Source organism: Carlito syrichta, unplaced genomic scaffold, assembly GCF_000164805.1.
Source record: "Carlito syrichta isolate Samal-C Ts95f unplaced genomic scaffold, Tarsius_syrichta-2.0.1 Scaffold312893, whole genome shotgun sequence".
Lineage (NCBI taxonomy): Eukaryota > Metazoa > Chordata > Mammalia > Primates > Tarsiidae > Carlito > Carlito syrichta.
Window position 1 is genome coordinate 882,641 of NW_007256989.1, and position 20,695 is coordinate 903,335.

Genomic DNA, 20,695 nt, shown 5'->3' on the forward strand with positions numbered 1-20,695 from the left:
CCTGATTTGATTTTTAAGTTACTATGTGCAAAGTTACTAGGGATGTAAAGATGAATTAAAACAGATTTTACTGAAAAATAATTTTTAAGTCTGATGAAGGAGCTTAATTTATGTCTTAAATTATATGTTTAATAAGAAAGTAGATATGTCTATGCGGTATTTGAGTTTTCAGCAGGCAGCACACTCCCTCTGGCTGTGGGCAATAGACCACACCCTCCTAATCGGCGGGCTGGCTCCCTGGCTTTGGGAAAACAGCTGTCCAAAAACGCTTCTAGCAACAGCGAGAGCACGTGGTCTGTCTCCCCGCAACAACAAAAAAGCGCTTTCACTCTGGCGCGGGCACCTCCGGTGGAGGGCTTGTTTTTAAAATCCATCCAAAAGGGCCAATCAGAGACGGCAGTCCGAGCGCGCGGAAGCGGATTGGCCCACCGCTGCAAAGAGTGGCCAATAGGCATAGAGGTGAGTTTAGCGGAGGCCGGAAGCGGGCGAACCCAAGACCGGAGGCGGTCGCGGGCGGTTTGAATTGGAATCTGGGCTCCAGCCCGCCGACGCTGCGCCAGGAACGAACTCGCTGAGAAGTTGTTTCTCTTTCCCGGTAGCAAGGGAGCAAGGTGAGCGTCCTGCCTGGGTCCCCGCTTCGGCGGCTGGCGTGGGGGAGTTGCTGGCTTTCTGCCTGCGGGTACTGGGCGGGGATGCCTCTGGGATCACGACCCTGGCCCGGTGGGGGCCGCGTACCGTACGCCCTACCTGACAGGACAGGAACCCCCCCCCCCCCGGGATGGGGCTCCTAGGGATGTCGGCGCTCCGGGTAGAACTAGGCTCACAATAATGTCCGGAGACTCTTCTCGGTCTCAAACTGGCACTTCGAGAGATCAATTTCCTCGTCCGTAAGGTAAAATGATTGGAGATGACTAGCTATTTCCAAGCAGCCTTCCAAATCCAGGAACCAGTGGCTCCTACTCGAATTTCGGCCCCCAGTTCTTTGTTTCATTGAGGAGATGCAAGCTTGGGTTTTGATCTGGGCGGCGGTTGGTGTGCCTGTTGTTAAGTTACGGGAGCTTTTCTCTCTTCCCTCTTTTCTTTCTCCGCCCCGCCATCCACATTTATTTCCACGCGCCTGTTTACCAGGCTATGCCAAGAGATGAAAACCCATAAATAAATGACATGGGTCCATTCTCAGACCCAGCCGTGGCACAGTAGGAGGGAGCTCTTTTTTTTTTTTTGAGGAGATAGGCAATTCTGACAAATGGAAAACATGAAAATGGTTGGGTGGCGTGAAGAGGGTCCTCCATATATTTAAGATATAAAAATAGAGCATTTTCTGGAAAGGACCGTGCAGGAACCTTCACATTCAGAGATTTTCTGCAGACCCCCAGTCCGCATTATCTTCATGCCTTCTGCCCCATATATCTTACTTTTGAGGTTTACTTTTTTTGTTTTTGCCCCAGTGGCCCAATACAGATGGTCATGATAGCTGATGCCATAATACATCAAAGTCTGCTCTAATCATACTTGGTTCAGATCTGGTAATTTATATATATGAATACATAATGTTTCACTTAAGAGCTACATCCTGCTGGTCAACAGGTAGTAGGTGGTCTATTGAGGGGTTTAGTCTCTTTCTAACCATGAGTGGAGATAAGGAACAAGAGGTCAAAAAGCAACAGGTACATTTAATTGTACAAATGTAAATTTCTTAAGCTTCAGTTCTATGGGCATCCGACTTGTGTGTGTGTGTGTATATATACACACACACACATATGTTATTATATATACATATATAATATACATATATATGTATGCATATACATATATGCATATATAGGATATATACATCTATATATACAGAGAACGAGAGAGAGAGCTATATTTTAGACTGAAATGGAAAAGCATTCAACTTGTCAGTCTTTCTTCTGTTTATTTCCTTCGTTTCCATCATCTTTCAGAATTGCTCCTTTTTATATTTGGTTGGCTATGGCATCTTAATGTAATGATTTCAGTGGCGGACTTAACTGTTTAGCTCAGTTATAGTTGTGTGCCTCTGGGGTACTTTTACTTGAGCTCCTGAACAGACAAGCTAGATTGGAATGCAGGACAGAGTAAACTGTCCTTTGTTGGTTGAGAAGCATGAGACTGCTTTCAGGAGTTTTGTGGCAAATGGGAGTGGAATTTACGATGTTATGTTCTAAGAACTGAGATATATAGGGAAAAAATGGCACCAAAACACAGCTTTCCAAGGCTTTGATATCTAACTTGTTTGTTGTTCAAGACCTTTGCTTCTCCCTCCTAATTTTTTTTTTCTCACTCTGTCACTCAGACTGGAGTGCAGTGGCCACTCCTGGCCAGCGCAGCCTCGACCTGCAGTGCTCCGGCTATCCTTCTGCCTCAGCCTTCTGAGTAGCCGGAATTACAGGCATGCGCTACCACGCCTGGCTGATTTTTTGATTTATTGTAGAGATGAGGTCTCGCCAAGTTGCCCAAGCGGGTCTCAAACCCGCAGGCTCAGGCAATCCACTCACCTCAGCCTCCTGAGGCGCGGGATTACAGGCTGAGCCACTGAGCCCGGCTCTCCCTCCTAATTTTTAAAGATCTTTTTTTGTTGTTCTTAGTACATTAATCAATTGTTTATTACTTTTTTTGATAAAAAGTTTCATTGATAAAGTCAATTGAAACAAAATGCTAAAATGACTGAACTTATTTAGGAAAAAACAAACTCTTACCCTCTTGCTAAAATAACTGAAAAATGAATGGTTTTTCTTTCATATATGTTCTGAAGGCTAAAATAAAGAACAATTGTTACTTGTCTCCCAGCTGTATGTATATTTCCTAAGATGTGTCTGCAAAGGAGGTAGGCCACTTCGCTCTTTGTACCATAGGCTGAAACATGTAAATAAAAATATGTTTTCACTAACTCATACAATAGCTAACATGTATGGAAAGCTTACTATGAGATACTGTTCTACAGTTTTAGGACGTTATTATTTTTGTCATTTTACAGCTAAGAAAACCAAGACACAGAGCAGTTAAATAACTTACCCAAGGTCATACATCTTATAACTGCCTGAGCTGAGATTAATCTCCCTTGAATTACTAAGGCTATATAGTGTATACCTCTTTCCTGGTCCAGGTCTGTCTGGAGCTTGACTTTACCAGCTTCTAGAATGATTCTACTACTAATATGGCATTCACTCTTTATCCATTCATGCATTAATTTAACACATAATAACTCCTTGGACGAAGATGGACTACCTGTGCTGTGAAAAATTATAACAGGGAGCTGTGACCGGGTCAGGAATATCAGTTAAGGTTTTCCAATTGACCGGATGCAGCGACTCACGCCTGTAATCCCAGCAGTTTGGGAGGTTGAGGAGGAGGAACGCTTGATCCCAGGAGTTTGAACCTAGGCAACATAATGATACCTCGTCTCTACAAAAAAATAAAAAAAATAGCCAGGCATGGTGATGCATGCCTGTAGTAGTCTCAGCTATTCCGGAGGCTGAGGTGGAAGGATAGCCAGGAGGTAGGTGGTGAGCTGTGATTGTACTACTGCATTCCAGTCTGGGTGACAAGGACCCTGACTCAAAAAAAGAAAGGTTTCCCACAGGAAGAGGGGCCAAGTATGGGTAGTAATTAATGATGAGTGAAAGAGGAGCATTTGGAAAATAACTTGTCATACATTTTATTTATTTATAGGCATATTTCGCCTGAAAACCATATAGCAAAATATTCATGTTTTATATAATGAAAACAAACAGAAGCAGTAGAAAGCAAATAGCCACATGGGAAGTCAAAACTGAGAAATAAGAAAAACAGGATCATGCCTATAATCCCAGCACTTGAGGAGGAGCAGAAGGTGGGAATATTGCCTGAGGCCAGTAGTTTGAGACCAACTTGAGCAGCATAGCAAGACCTTGCCTTAAAAAAGAAAAACATGCCAGGCCGTACATACCCATTGTCCTAGCTATTCAAGAGACAGGTGGGAGGATCACTTGAGCCCAGGGGTTGGAGATTACAGAGAGCCATGATCACACCATCACACTCCAGTCTGATCACAGAGTGAGACCCTATCTCTAAAAAAAAAATATGAAAAACAGAAAGCCCAAGGAAACCAAACAGCATGTTATGTATTTCATAATCAAATTATTGGTAGTTGACTTTCAGAGGATGGAGAAGGTAGATATACTTTTCTTTTGAAATGTCGTCGTGAAACTTGATTCTCAGGGATGGTTAAGTAGACTCATTACTCTCTGAGACTGTCTCCTTTTACTACAGTAAGACCAACAATCTGGTTATTCTTTTCAGTCTATTTATAAATGTTGGAATAAGAAAGAAGAGAGAGCAAAATGAGCTGGGCTTTAGAAGAATGGAAAGAAGGCCTGCCTACAAGAGCTCTTCAGAAAATTCAAGAGCTGGAAGGACAGCTTGACAAACTGAAGAAGGAAAAGCAGCAAAGGCAGTTTCAGCTTGACACGCTCGAGGCTGCACTGCAGAAGCAAAAACAGAAGGTACCTCAAGTGCTGGGATTTGTAACTGTTCACTCATTATTATGACTGAAGCTCTGGTGTTTAAAACTGTGTATTCATTTTTGGATTATGTCATCTTCGTCTTTAAACTTAGAGTAAAATGATTTTGCTACGTCCAGTTGGTGATCCTTTCTTCTCCTTTTTTGAGTCATGTTTAATTGCTTCTAATTTTCTCCATCCTCCATCCTCTGTCCTCGTATCTGCTTGACTGTTAATATTTAGGACCACTGAGTTCCATTTTAACTTCTGTTTGGGACCATGATTGGGAGTTACTTTTGCATGGCATGGTAACAGGGCCAAAAGTCTCTGACTCTAAATCTGGGGACAGTATTAGAGCATTTTACAGGTAAGTGGACATGGTTTTCTGAGAGGGGCTTTTTACCTTGGTATTCCCAAATCTCTTCTCTTTAGGACTAATAACTGAAAACTTAAACTATACTTTAAAACAAATTACCTCTCTATTAGCCAACCAAGTAGTGATACAATCACTCTTCTAAAATGTTTTTGTTTGTGGGAGAATTTTCTGGTTCTTACAATAATTGGTTTTAGTAGCCAAACCTGAAAATGAATTGTTTAGGGAGATTTTGGGGGTTTATTTACTTACTTACTTACTTATTTATTTTGAGTTGGAGTCTCACTCTGTTGCCCAGACTGGAGTGCAGTGGCACGTTCCTGGCCACCGCAGCCTCGATGTGCTGGGCTCTGGCGATCCTTCCGCCTCAACCTTCCAAGTAGCTGGAACTACAGGTGCGTGCTACCACACCCGGCTAATTTTTTGATTTATTGTAGAGATGAGGTCTTGCCAAGTTGACCAGGCAGGTCTCGAACCCTCGGGCTCAGGCAATCCACTCACCTCAGCCTCCCAAAGCTCTGGATTACAGGCTGAGCCACCAAGCCCAGCTGAGGTTTGTTTTTGATTCTTTCATTTTTGAAAGGATAAAAAAGTCTCCTTTTCTAGGCTGGGTATGTATAGCTCTGACCAAAGACAAAGTAATGCATGGTTTTGTAAAACTTTTCTATCTATAGGCTTTTAAATATGGTCATCTAAAATGTCTGTGTTCATAAAGCATTGACATCTTATTATTTTAACTGTATCTCAGAAAGTTACTAGTCAGTGTTAGACTCAAATCTACAATACTACTTGGTAGTTCATGAAATAAGGGAACTGTTTCCTTCTGAACTGTCCACATTAGGTTGAAAATGAAAAAACTGAAGGCACAAACCTAAAAAGGGAGAATCAAAGATTGATGGAAATATGTGAAAATCTGGAGAAAACTAAGCAGAAGATTTCTCATGAACTTCAAGTCAAGGAATCACAAGTGAATTTCCAGGAAGGACAACTGAATTCAGGCAAAAAACAGATAGAAAAGCTGGAACAGGAACTTAAAAGGTAAATTTTTTGAATGGTATTTATGTGAATATCATTTGTATATGTTCATCAGAAGTATCTATTTCTTCCTTTATCAGTGTAGTTGTTATATATTGCAATATTTTGCCCCCGGTGGAATAAAGTGGTTTGGTTTAGTCATTGCATGGCTCCGTACTATACAGATGCAATCAAGTGGCTGCTCCCTTATTTGTTTATTTATTCAGTATATGTTTATTAAGCTGTTTTATGTGCCAGACACTGTGTTGGTCACTGGGGAGTTCAGTAATAAATAATACCCAAACTCTCAACAGTGGTACTGAAAAGATGGAAGGATGTTAAAGCATACAGATCAGTGTTTCTTAACAGTGGCACCATAGACATTTTGGACTGTATTATTTTTTGGCACAGAGGGCTGACCTGTGTGTTATAGGGCAGGGGTCCCCAGCTTCCGGGCCATGGACAGACACCAGTCCATGGCCTGTTAGGAACTGGGTGGCACAGCAGGAGGTGAGCAGTGGGCCAGAGTGAAGCTTCATCTGTATTTACAGCTGCTTCCCTGGCTTGTATTACTGCCTGACCTCTGTCTCTTTTCAGGTCAGCAGCGGCATAAGATTCTCACAGGAGTGTGAAACCTATTGTGAACTGTGCATGTGAAGGATCTAAGTTGTGTGTTATGAGTTGTGTCTTATGAGACTAATGCCTGAGGATCTGAGGTGGAGCTGAGGCGATGATGACCCACTGGGGAGTGGCTGCAAATATAGATTGACATTAACAGTGAGGTTTGACTGCACAGAGATCATAATAAATCAATTGCTTGTAGACTCAAAACCCTATCAGTGACTGGCAAGTGAGTTGATGTGCTTCAATTGTATAGCATCTGGTAGCAGGCTTTATGTCAGAATCTGATAGTCAGCGCATGACCTGCACATTATTTTATTTACCGCTTCCATCCTTGTCTTTTTTTGTTTTTTATGGTGAACAATATAATTATTTCATTATATATTACAATATAATAATAGAAACAAAGTGTACAATAGATGTTATGTTCTTGAATCATCCTAAAACACCACCCTACCTCTACCCTTCCCCTCAGTCCATGGAAGAATTATCTTCCATGAAACCGGTCCCTGATGCCAAAAAGGTTGGGGACTGTGGTTGTAGGGTACTTAGCAGCATTCTTGACTTAAAACCACAGGATACCAATAGCATCCCCCTAAGTTTTGACCATCAAACATGTCTTTAGACATTGCCAGATACCTTTTGGGAGGGCAACATCATTTTTGGGTGAGTATCACTGGGTCAGTTTGGGGTTATTAATTTTTGGTAAGAATACTGCTGAAGAAGTGATGTGCTTTTCTCAGTGCATCATAGCAGAGGGCACGTGATTTAATCTGACTTAACAACCTTGATCACTTTGTAAAGGTTCCTCCACTCTGAAGTTTCTGTTTTTCTCTTTGTAATTATTAAATATCTTTTCTTTTTTTCTTGAGTTGGGATCTCACTCTATTGTCCAGGAGTGGAGTGCAGTGGCGTGATCATGGCTCACCACAGCCTTGACTTCCTGGGCTCAGCCTCCCAAGTGGCTGGGACTACGGGTGTGCGCCACTATGCCTGACTGATATTTTGACTTTTTGTAGAAACGTGGTCTTGCTGTATTGCCTAGGCTGGTCTCAAACTTATGGTCTCAAACTCAAGCAGTCCTCCCACTTCGACCTCCCAAAGTGCTGGGATTATAGGCATGAGTCACTGTGCCCGGCTGTGGTTAACAAATATCTTGATATCAATAAAATTTTTTCCTTGGCATAGCTACATAATCTAAATTCTAGCTATGTATCAAAAATATTTTTGAAAGTTAAGACATTTAAAAATTACTTCTTTTTGTCTTTTTGTGAAGATGACATACACAGAAATCTTTTTCTAATTTTATTTTCTATCCATGTAGGAGGGTGACTATTTAAAGGCACATGTTAGAATGATAAGTAAACTTGTCTTGTTGAGTATTTTGTTTTCTTATTTATTGTTTACTATCTCAAGTTCCAGGAGAAAAGGGAATTTGTCTGTCTCTTTCATCATTGTCTATAGCACCTGACAATTGTAGGCCTTCACGTGTTTTTTGAGTGAATGAATGAAAGACAGACAATAGTTTTGGAAAGTAGGTGCTAGGGAAATAGGACGCTCACCTAAGTATGCTGGAATATTTCTTTGGAAAGCACATTATGGGTGCTGGTTTTAGAAATATTGGTTTTAATAATTTAGGCAGAAATGTTTGTATTTTAACATTTTAGGAAGAAGCACTTTTGTATTTGTTTTTAAATTTCATTGCCTTTTGGTGTCTTTTGGTGGCAATACTTGCAGATATAAAGTGTTCAGGACTCTGTAAGACATGCAGCAACTGTTAAGTGTTAGTGTTATTTATCCTTGTTGTCAGTTATTATTATTGTCATTGTCATCATCATAGGGTTAAGAAACCCCCATAGCACATTTGGTTTAAAAATATTCTTATTATCTATGATATGGATAGATAATAAGAGGTAATGAACTATAAACTACAAAAACTATGATATGTAATTTTTCAGTTCTCACTGGCAGCCTTCAGATAAAGTGTAGAAACTTATTTTCTCCATCAGTGACTACTGTCTAGGTTTTAAAAAGGTCTCAAATAAGTTAAATTGAACCATTTAGAATATTTTTCAAAACTGCTGATGCCGGCAATTCATATTCAGTAAGTACCCTATATATGACCCTTCAAGTTGTGAATTTTTAAAGATGTGAATGTATGTTTGCATTTCCAAACATGTAAGTTAGTTCACATGTCTGGCATACATTGTTATATGCTGTACTGTAAGATTAAAAATGTTTTCTTTATTTTTTATGTTTGTTTTTTATGTATTATTTATGTGAAAAGTATTATAAACCTAATATGGTACAGTACTATATAGTTGATTGTGTTAGTTGGGCACCTAGGCTAACTTTGTTGCACTTAACAAATTTGACTTACGAACATGCTCTCGGAATGGTACTCGTTTGAATGTAGGGTACTTACTGTAGTTCAACCTAGTAGAAAGTAGCTTTTGGCTTCTCACTATTTTTTTGGTGGTAGTGGTTTGTGTTTTTCTTTCTGGGGAAAGGAGAAATAAAAGGTTTATGAAAATAATAGGAGACTATACTTTTGTTCAATTTTAAATGTAAATAACTTTTTTTAAAATGAAAGAGAAAAAAGGGGATAAAATGTGAATTTAAGAGGGAAAAGAAAGCTGGGCATGGTGGCTCATACTTGTAATCCCAGTGCTTTGGGAGTCAGGAGAATCACTTGAGGCCAGGAGTTTGAGACCAGCCTTGGCTACAGAGTGCGACCCTATCTACCAAAAGAAAAAAAGAGAATTAACTGGATGTGGTGGCATGTGCCTGTTGTCCTAGCTACTTGAGAGACTGAAACAGGAGGACTGTTTGAGTCCAGGACTTAGAGGCTATAGTAATCTATGATTGTGCCACTGTACTCCACCCTGGATGGCAGGGTGACACTCTGTCTCTTATTTTAAAAAAAAGAAACATTGGTTTTGCAAGGTTCTTCAAAATTCATCTCTAGAAACACCAAGTTTGTTACACTTTTGGGTAGTCTATAGATCTATACTGGCCAATATAGTAGCCACTGGCTATATGTGGCTATTGAGCACTTGAAATGTGACTGGTACAAATTGAGATGAACTATAAGTACACAATGCATTCCTGATTCTGAATATTTAGTACAAAAAAGATAAAATGTTACATGAATACTTTTTGTATTGATTACAACTCAAAATGATCTTGAAACTAGCTAGTCAAGTAAAATAAGTTAATTTTATTTATTTCTTGTTGCTTTTCTAATACTAACAGAACATTTCTATTGGACATTGGTGTTACCTATAAGCTTGAATGTGATGATTTGATTTGTTGAGTAGTCATTATTTTTAGCTCATACATTATCTCTTCCTGGCCAGGCGTGGTGGCTTAAGCCTGTAAGCCCAGCACTTTGGGAGGCTGAAGTGAGAGGATTGCCTGACCCTGCGGTTTCGAGACCAGCCCAGGCAACTTGGCGACCTTGTCTTTACAATAAATAAATAAAAATTAGCTGGGTGTGGTAGCATGTACCTGTAGTTCTGGCTACTTGGAAGGCTGAGAAGGATCTCCAGAGCCCAGCGGGTCAATGCTGGGGTGGCCGTGAGCGTGTTACTGCACTCTAGTCTGGGTGACGGAATAAGACTCCAACTCAAAAAAAAAAAAAATCATTATCTCTTCCTTTGCAGATTGAATTAGAAGCTGGTACAACTAAGGGCATGGAGTTCCTCTCTTTACTCCCTGCTCTGAGTAATATGCTTATGGCAAAGTGACTGGTGCACTAGTCTCTTTGGTGTATACCATCAGTCATTCTCATAGGGTATTGATTTTATTTCTTGTGTTAAGCTGAAATCAGAGACATCAGAAACTTGGAAGAATTGAGCCCTCTTTTAGTGAGGATTGTTACATTTTGAATGGTGTTCAGAACTTGCACGCTAGGATATTCTGAACATAGATATAATATGAAGCTTACATTCCCCATTTCTTTTCTTTTTTTTTTTTTTTTGAGTTGGAGTCTCACTCTGTTACCCAGACTGGAGTGCAGTGGCCGCTCCCGGCCACCGCAGCCTCGACCTGCTGGGCTCCGGTGATCCTTCTGCTTCAGTCTTCCAAGTAGCTGAAACTACAGGCGTGCACTACCACGCCCGGCTAATTTTTGATTTATTGTAGAGATGAGGTCTTGCCAAGTTGTGCAGGCGGGTCTCAAACCCGCGGGCTCAGGCAATCCAAACATTCCCCATTTCTTGTAACTTTCCTCCCATATCTATTCTAGATACATTTTAATAATGTAATTTTTACATCTATGTTTTATAAAATGTCATATATTGTGTGATCTGTATATCAAGGCTGCTTTTTTTTTTTTTGAGTTGGAGTCTCACTCTGTCGCCCAGGCTGGAGTGCAGTGGCGTGCTCACAGCCACCTTTGCGTCGACCTGCTGGGCTCAGGTGATCTTTCTGCTTCAGCCTTCCAAGTAGCTGTAACTACATGCGCTTGCTGCCATGACTGACTAATTTTTTGATTTATTGTAGAGATGAGGTCTTGCCAAGTTGCCCAGGCTGTTCTTGACCCGGTGGGCTCAGGCAATATCCTCACCTTGGCCTCCCAAAGTGCTGGGATTACAGGTCATGCCTGTTTTTGAAATGATTAAATATCCTAAGTAAAGCTATCCATTCTCATGATTTGAACCCATGCTTCTATGATATCACTTTTCTCCCATGTTTCTGAAATTTTGAATTCTTTTCTGTCCCTTTGTCTTTCTTTGGCTTAGAATATAAAATTTGCTTGGAATATATTCCCAACCCTCCAACTCTTCTTTGTTGCTGTAGCAGTTATTACAGACGTTCATTATAACTTTTACAACGTTGTCATTATTGGTTACATTTCTTTTTGTCTAACTATACTGAATTCCTTTGAAGATGGGGGACTGTGTTTCTGTCTGCCATATAAATTAGGTCTTATTTAATGTCTGTTGGATAAATGAAATGGTTAAGAATTTATAGAGGATGAGTTTCTTTGTAAGTTTATTATTCTCTGAGAATGTATGGCATTGGTATTCTGTAGCCTTTGCTTTAACTGATTTGTCTGCCTCTTGGGTCCTTTTCTAACAGGTGTAAATCTGAACTTGAAAGAAGCCAACAAACTGCACAGTCTGCAGATGTCTCTCTGAATCCATGCATTACACCACAAAAAATTTTTACAACTCCACTAACACCAAGTCAATACTATAGCGGTAAAGATTTTTTTCCTTGGTATAAACAGTTTTTACTTAGATTGAAATTTTAATTCTGTGAAAGAAGAGAACTAATTCAGCTTTGAATTATACTTTTGAGTGTTTAAAAACTGTATCTACTTGTTGTATATCTCTTTGCGTATCTGTTGCATTGTGTGAGCCATGGGTTTTAAGCCTTTAAGCTTTTCACTTTAGCCTTCCATGGTGTGTTTTAAAAGAAATTCAGTTTCAGAAGACCTATGTTTCCACGTATTTTGATATTTGAATAATTTGATCAATATTTTGATTAATTGCCCTAACAAAGTATTCTTTTTACTTAGTGTACTGAGATACTTATTTCTAGACTATCATAATTATTGTTGATCTGTGAATTCCTTCATGATATCAGCAATCGAAATAACATTGTATTTCATTGTCTATTTTTAGGTTCCAAGTATGAAGATCTAAAAGAAAAATATAATAAAGAAGTTGAAGAACGAAAAAGATTAGAGGCAGAGGTAAAAGCCTTGCAGGCTAAAGTAAGTTAATTATGTGCCCTATCATAAAGTACGTAGTTATAGAACTACTTTGATATAGGGTAGAACATGGTTAGAGAAAACTCTGTTTTACGTAAAGCTGACATCTTATACAAGAAAAGGTTCCGGGCTCATTGGGGGTGATTACTTTTTAGTTTTCTTTTAAAATTCTTTTTATAGAGATGTGGGGTACAAGTAAGGATTAATTACACAAGGAGGCTGCATACAGATGAAGTTTGGGCCTCCAACTGGCCCTCGCTCCCCCTGGTTTAGGACTAGGTACCTTTTGTGCGTTTACATGCCTCCCCCATCTCCCTCCTTCCCCAGGCAGTGCCCAATGACTGCCAATCCTTCCCTCGTGCTAATATGATTAATGTTCAGGTCCCACTTGTCCGTGAGAACATGTGGTATTCAGTTCTTTGTACTTTTTATTTTTATTTTTTATTTTTTGAGTTGGAGTCTCACTCTGTCGCCCAGACTGGAGTGCAGTGGCTGCTCCCAGACACCGCAGCCTCAACCTGCTGGGCTCCTGCGATCCTTTCGCCTCAGCCTTCCGAGTAGCTGGAACCACAAGCGCGCGCTACCACGCCCAGCTAATTTTTTTATTTATTTATTGTAGTGATGAGGTCTTGCCAAGTTGCCCAGGCAGGTCTTGAACCCACGGGCTCAGGCAATCCACTCACCTCAGCCTCCCAAGGCTCCGGATTACAGGCTGAGCCACCGAGCCCAGCTTACTTTTTAGTTTTAAAAACAGGTAGGAGTGAGTAGGGTGGTTTGTTTATCCCCACATATTAAATGTTTGTGGTATTCTACAGAAATCATAGCTATAATTATTTCCTTATTAAGATCTAGTGATAAATGGCATGTTTGGGTGGTTAGGATCAGAGAATTATTCCCAATGCCCACTGGCTGACTTTGTCACATGGAAGCAATTTTTCCTATATAGCCCTTTTGTTGGAATATGATAATTACAACCAGGGACATGGGGTTTGAGGATCACTTTTTGTGAAATGTTTATTTCAGAAAAGAACATTATCAATAGGATTCAGTTTTTTTTGTTTTTTTTTTTTTTTGAGTCGGAGTCTCACTCTGTTGTCCAGACTGGAGTGCCGTAACATGCTCCCCGCCACTGCATGCTCCCGGCCACCACAGCCTCGACCTGCTGGGCTCCAGTGATCCTTCTGCCTCAGCCTTCCAAGCAGCCGGAACTACAGGCGTGCGCTACCACGCCCGGCTAATTCTTGATTTATTGTAGAGACGAGGTCTTGCCAAGTTGCCCGGGTGGGTCTCGAACCCGCGGGCTCAAGCATTCCACTCGCCTCGGCCTCCCAAAGTGCTGGGATTATGAGCTGAGCCACCAAGCCCAGCCAATTTTTAAAAATAAACTGCTGACTAGGGGTTTGAAGTCCACTTTGGTATGGGTAAACAGGTAGAGAGAGGTGGGTGAAGAGATTTGTTTAATGTCAACAAAATAAACAAAACCCCCTGCTTCTAGTTCAGAGACTTACCTCGAATATAACTGGTATCTGTTGAATCTACCATTTATGTTCATATCTTATTTGCTGAAAAAAAATCCACTGTGGCACTTATTGGTGTCTTCCCACTAAACATAGAATCTTGGTGAGATGGCATCCTTTAGCACACAGTTTAAGGCTAAGATTATAAGTAGGTACTTTAAATATTGAGGATAAAAATGTACTTATTTTTAAAAACTTTGACACTTTTTATTTTCATGTCTTTAACTCTTGTTTTAAGATCACCAGGATTCTGATATGTAGCAAAGACATTGGTTATCAAGATGAATAAAAATTAAATACAAAATCTCTGGTTTTTACTAGAAATATCATGTGCTTTGTCATCCATTTCAGTCTCTGGTACTAATTCTGCCCCTGAAGTTGATTCTCAGGGTTATTTTATGGAGAATGTGAGTCTCTGTAAACATTAAACCTCTTCCTATGGCAAGAAAAGTGCTTGCTATAAAAAATTTAATGCTGTATCTAAAGCCAAATGTTTGTATTTGTCAGACTGGAGGCAGAGAAAACAGAACAGTGCAAAGCAGTAGATGGTCCACAGATGTAATTATGTAATATAAAACATCATATATGACCTTTTTTGGGGAAGAGTGGTATGGTGGAAAGTGAGATTTTTTAAAGAGTTCTTTAAAGTCTAATTTTGATTCTCTTTGTGCAAAGCTGCAGGGGGAGGTGACCAAGGACAGGCAAAGGAGAGCCAATTTTGGAATTCAAAATGTCAGTGCATATTTATATAGGCTTAATGGATTATAAGAGGGATGTAGAATAAATACTAAGACTTAGCCTGTTTTAACTTGGGCCTCAGATGGTAGTGGCTTATGCCCTCAGTGCTGAAAAGCCTGACCTTTTGCACATTCCATTACTGGGTGTTGGGACCTGTGACTCCCTTGACTTGATGAACGTTCTTTGTTGGTATGCAGTGCAAGTGTTAACTTTTTAGTATCATGGCTTTATGTTCTATCTGAAAATAAATAGCCTTGAATATTGAGATTTCCAAAGAGCTCTGAAGAGTTTCTGTTTTTACAGAAAGCAAGCCAGACTATTCCCCAAACCACTATGAATCACCGGGACATTGCTCGACATCAGGCTTCATCATCTGTGTTCTCATGGCAGCAAGAGAAGACCCCAAGTCGTCTGTCATCTAATTATCAAAAAACTCCAATTAGGAGAGATTTCCCTGCATCTCACTTTTCTGGGGAACAAGAGGTGACTCCGAGTCGATCAGCTTTGCAAACAGGGAAAAGAGATGCTAATAGCAGTTTCCTTGATAATCCTAGCAGTTCTCATCTTTTGGATCAATTAAAAGCACAGAATCAAGGTAACTTATTGATCTAAGTTAAGTTTAGATTAACTTTTCTTGAGATAATTTCAGATGTGCTTCCAGGTCCTTTTAGCCCTGGAAAGTGCTTATGTGTTTTGTTAGACACATCGGTGATTAGCATCCCAGATTGGTTATGTGAAATACTGTCTTTTTGATAATGATAAAAGGCATCACAGTTTTGGAATGTACTTTTGTTTGTATTGAAAAGCTAGTGCTCTGAAGCTTATAAAAGTAGGTTGAGAGGCTTTGACTTGTCTTTCCAGAAACAGGGTGAGTTGGTTGGTTACAGCTTACACTCCCATGCTTCTCAACTGACTCCTCTGTGGCCCACAGAACCAGTTTGTGGTCTGGCCAGTTTTGGCCAGAGGTTGTGCATGTGTCTGCAGAACAGCATTGCTCTTCACTGCCAGGTTGTCCATATGGGAGCAAACCTGTAACCTTGGCTGCTGTGCCACGCTGCAGCTGACGGCCAAGGGTACCAGGTGGCGTTTTGGAATCTAGTCTGTAGAATATGATAATTTCCAGTGCTGTGATATATTGAAAATCACCGTCAGTGTTCACTGGTGAGAACTGTCACATAGCCAATGCTATTGGAACCAGTGTTGTGTGTATGTGGGAAAAAAGTGGAAAAAAATCATTGTTAATTTTGGCAGTATAAGAGGTTCACACTGTCTTGATCTTTAATGGAGGTAAAACTACCAGAGAATAGAGGAGGGTAAACTTTTCACTGCTTAGCATGAATTTGCATTGATATGAGCACAAAACATATATTAGTTTGCCATTGTTTAAAACCAAGTAGTAATTTTAACAAAGGGTGTCATATGTGATGTACTTCTCGCAGCCTCAGTAAGAAAGTATTTATGATTTTAGAAAAGCTTTTTCTTGCATGTTTCTTTTTGAAAACATAAGAAAATCTGTTTATCCTGTTTTCTATAGAGTATTTGAATACAAATGATAATAGAAACTAACCACTGAAATTAAATCCAATTAAAGAATTAAAGTAGCTTTGGTGTTTAATGTAAATTGTTTAGAGTAAAACAAATGATAATTTGTGAACATTTTGTGAAACATATATATGGAGTATGGTTTTTGTTTGTGGTTTAAGAGCTAAGAAGCAAGATTAATGAGTTGGAACTACGTATGCAAGGACAAGAAAAAGAAATGAAAGGCCAAGTAAATAAATTTCAAGAACTTCAACTCCAACTGGAGAAAGCAAAAGTGGAATTAATAGAAAAAGAGAAAGTTTTGAACAAAAGTAGGGATGAACTAGTGAGAACAACAGCACAATATGACCAGACATCAACTAAGGTACTTGACTTTTCATAAATTATTGAGAAAATCTCCATCTATTCATACAATTCTTTGGGAAGAGTATTTTATACTGAAGTTTATGAAATAAATGTTAGTAATGATCTTTGTGAGTAAAAACTTGGCACTGTTATTAAAATGGAACTAGAAAACTGTTTTAAAGTTAGGCAGATCTGGAATAATCCTGGCGCCACACTTTCCCAGCTGAGGGACTCTGGGTAAGTCACTGATCCCTTTTATGTCTGGGGGGTAGTGGAGAATAAAGCAAATGTATATACAGCACCTAGCATGGTACATGGCACATAGAATAGTCACTTAAAGTAATGGAGCTTTAAAAGAGTTTTAGGGCATATGGTACAATTTAATTGATCTCCTGGGGATCCAATATATGTATACAGTCAATCCTTCATATCCATGAGTTCCACATCTGTGGATTCAACCAACCATGGATTGAAAATATTTAGAAAAAAAAAAAAAGAATGGTGGTGTTTGTACTGAACATGTACAGACTTTTTTCTTGTCATTTTCTTCTCAGTAATACAGTGTAACAACTGTTTACATAGTATTTACATAGTATTAGGTATTATAAGTAATGTAGAAATGATTTACAGTATATAGGAGGATGCGTATAGATTGTATGCAAAAACTACTTCATTTTATATAAGAGACTTGAGCATCTACAAATGTGGGTATCCATGGGTGAGTTGTAAAACCAATCTTCTGTGGGTACTTAGGGGCTTCTATACACTTGCCATTAAATCTTCTTAAGGCTCCAATTAAGGCCAAGCTTTTTAACCAGTTGAAAGCAGTAATTTTTTTTTTTCTTTGAGTCAGGGTCTCATTCTGTTACTCAGGCTAGAGTGCAGTGGCACGATCACAGCTCACTACAGCCTCAAACTCCTGGGCTCAGGCAGTCCTCCTACCTCAGCCTCCCAAGTATCTAGGACTACAAACATGTGCCACCATGCCTGACTAATTTTTTTGATTTTTTTGTAGAGACAAGGTCTCACTATGTTGCTCAGGCTGGTTTCGAACTCCTGGCTCAAACAATCCTCCTGCTTCGGCCTCTCAGAGTGCTGGGATTATAGATGTGAGCCACCACCATCGGCCTAGTAATTTTTTCTTATTATTGCTTTGGCACCAGCCTACTTCTCCAGTTTTCTTCTTCTCTTTTTTTCTGTTATTTATTCATCCGCTGACTCATTTTACAAATATTTACTGAGTGCCTGCCATTTGTCAGGTACCGCTGTACCGCCTTAGACCTGGGCTGAAGCAGTGGTAAATAGACAAAATCATTACCCTATGGGGCTTCATTGTAATAAAGGGAGGCAGTAAATAACAAATAGGCCACATTGTGTGATATGTGTTAACAAGTATTGTAGAGAAAAATGAATGAGCTTCTGAGACCACCCATGAAGATGTGGTGATTCCTGACCCTTCTCTTTCTCTGGCCCCCTGTTTTGCATACATTGGCCTTTCTGCTTGGAATGCTCCCTCTGCAGATCTGACTCTTGGTCCTTGTCATCCTCAAGAGCTCCTTCCCTCATCTCTCAGTGCAGTAAGACCTTTTGTTCTGGCATCTCCCTTATGACCCTTTTTTTGTTGCTTTTTACTTTCTAGCCTTGTGGTTCCCACACTTGGCTAATTGTTAGAGTCACAGAGAACCTTGCAAAACTAATCCTGTTTGACCCATATCTGAGGTGGGCCTGAGGAATTTACTTTTTTAATGAACTCTTTAGATACTTCTGAGGCTTTAGGTGAAAACCACTGTAGTCGACATATTTTTAAAAAGTGCTTTCTGGGGACAGTTTCTTTCTTTTTTTTAATTAAAATTTTTATTTTAAGATAATTGTAGAATTATATTTAGTTGTACAAAATAATAGCTTGTTTATGTGGATTACATTGACTGATTTTCAAATACAAGTATTTGAATGAGCCTTGCATCTTTGGAACTCACCCAATTTGTTATGGTGTATAATTCCTTTTATATATTTCTGATTTTTACTGGCCAATAATTTGTTAAGGATTTTTGTATCTATATTCAGGAAGGATATTGGTTTGCTTTTTTTTCCTACCATATTTGTCTGATTTTTGTATCAGGGTAATATAGTCCTAGTCTCATAAAATGAGTTGGGAAGTGTTCCCTCCTCTTTGGTTTTATGAAAGGGATAGTGTAGATTGGTGTTTTTCTTCTTTATATATTTTCCAATGAAACCTATGGACCTGGAGATTTTTTGAATCAGAGTCACTCTGTCACCCAGACTAGAGTGCAGTGGCACACTCATGGTCACTGCAGCTTCGACCTGCTGGGCTCAGGTGATCTTTCTGGCTCAGGTGATCCTTCCGCCTCAGTCTTCCCAGTAGATGGCACCACACCTGGCTAATGGACCTGTAGATTTCTTTTTCAGGAGTTTAAAAACTACAAATTCAATTTCTTTAATAGTTATAGAGCTATTTAAATTATCCACTTCATATTGACAGAATTAGAATAGTTTGTGTTTCATCTAAGTGGTCAAATTTATGTATATAGAGTTGTTTATTGTATTCCCTTATTCTTTTGATATGTATTATAATATTCCCTGTTCATTTCTGATATTGGTAATTTGTGTCTTCTCTTTTTCTCATTGTCAGTCTTGCTAGAGATCTGTCACTTTTGCTGATCTTTCCAAAGAATCAGCCCTTTGACTTAGTGATTTTTCTGTTTGTTTTCAGTTTCATTGATTTCTGTTCTTTATTATTTTCTTCTTCTTGCTTTAAGTTTATTTTGCGTTTAGAAAAAGATGTCATTAAATCCTGTTGAGTGATGATGTTGTTGAGTTCATTAATATACGTGCTGATTTTCTGTTTAGTTGTCAACCCATTGTTGAGAGATGCATGTTGAAGTCTTGGGATTTCTCTGTGTGTCCTTTCAAGTTCTTCCATTCAGTTTTTTTTTTCCTTCCGAGTCGGGGTCTTACTCTGTTGCCAGGCTGGAGCACAGTGGTATAGTCATGATGATCATGGCTTACAATAGCCTCAGACCTCCAGGGTTCAGTCAGTCCCTCTGTCTTAGCCTCCTGAGTAGCTGGAACTACAGGTGCGTGCCACCATACCTGGCTAATTTTTTTATTTTTTGTAGAGACGAGGTTTTGCTATTTTGCCCAGATTGGTCTCAAACTCCTGGGCTCAAGCCATCTGCCCACCTCAGCCTCCCATAGTGCTGGAATTACAAATGTGAGCTACTGCCTGACCCTTCTTTCAGTTTTTGTTCACATATTTTGCAGCTCTGTTGTTTGCTGCGTACACATTTAGGATCGCATATCTTGATAGATTGATCTTTTTATCATTATATAATGTCCCTGGTAATTTTATCTATTCTGAAGTCTACTTTATTTGATATTAATATAGCCACTCCAATTTCCCTTTGATTATTTGCCTGATGTATTTATTTCTACCTCTTTACTTTCAGCCTACCCATATTATAATATTTGAGATGAGTTTCAGCATATAGTTGGGCCATATTTTTAAATATGTTCTTCCATCAGCTGTCTTTTGATTGGTGTATTTAGATCATTTATGCTTAGTATAATTATTGACATGTCACGACTTAAGTCTGTCATTTTATTTTTTGTTCTCTGTTTCTTTCTATTTTATCATTTTTCTCTCTTTTTTTTCCCCTGCCTTTGGGTGTTACTTGGATACTTTTTAGAATTTCATTTTGATTTATCTGAGTGCTTTTGAGTGAATCTCTTTGTAGAAATTTTATAGTGACGATTCAAGACATTACATTATTTATACAGTATTTATCATAGTCTATTGATGTCTTCATTTTACCAACTCAAATGTATTTTATAAACCATTTACTTCCTTTTCATCCCTTGACCCTCCCCCATTTATAATATAATTGTCTTCAATGTTTTCTCTACATACATTTAGAACTACATCAGACAGAGTTATAATTTTTGCTTCAACCAGTAAATGTTTTTATAAAAGCTGGAGAAGGAATGCCTACTAATACATATCTATATTGTTACTTACACTGTTCTTCCTTCTTTCCTAGATTCCATTGTAGGCTCCTTCTTTGGTCATTTCCTTTCTGTTTAGAGAACTTTCTTCAGCCATTCTTTTGGAGTGGGTCTGCTGGCCACAGACTCTCTTGGTTTCCTTAATTTGAGACTGCTTTGGTTTTCTCTTCATTCTTGAAGGATATTTCTGCTGGACATAGGAGTCTGGATTGATGTTCTGCCCCCCCAGTGCCATAGTGTTTTCCTTAGGTTCTGAGTTCCTTAGTCAGTCTTCCTTCTTCTCTTCACCTTGCAGGAC

General features: G+C 39.2%; 1 protein-coding gene across 1 annotated transcript in view; it reads left to right on the forward strand.

Annotated features, from left to right (window-relative positions):
• The first annotated feature begins 495 nt into the window (after positions 1 to 495).
• Positions 496 to 20,695, forward strand: part of CENPF (centromere protein F) — a 65,942-nt gene continuing 45,742 nt past the window's right edge. The window contains exons 1-7 of the mRNA XM_008070088.2: positions 496 to 611; positions 4,303 to 4,505; positions 5,717 to 5,913; positions 11,596 to 11,717; positions 12,144 to 12,235; positions 14,791 to 15,082; positions 16,191 to 16,393. Of these exons, the coding sequence (XP_008068279.1) occupies positions 4,344 to 4,505; positions 5,717 to 5,913; positions 11,596 to 11,717; positions 12,144 to 12,235; positions 14,791 to 15,082; positions 16,191 to 16,393 (1,068 nt within the window). The 5' untranslated portion in view covers positions 496 to 611; positions 4,303 to 4,343. The remainder of the gene's footprint in view (positions 612 to 4,302; positions 4,506 to 5,716; positions 5,914 to 11,595; positions 11,718 to 12,143; positions 12,236 to 14,790; positions 15,083 to 16,190; positions 16,394 to 20,695) is intronic.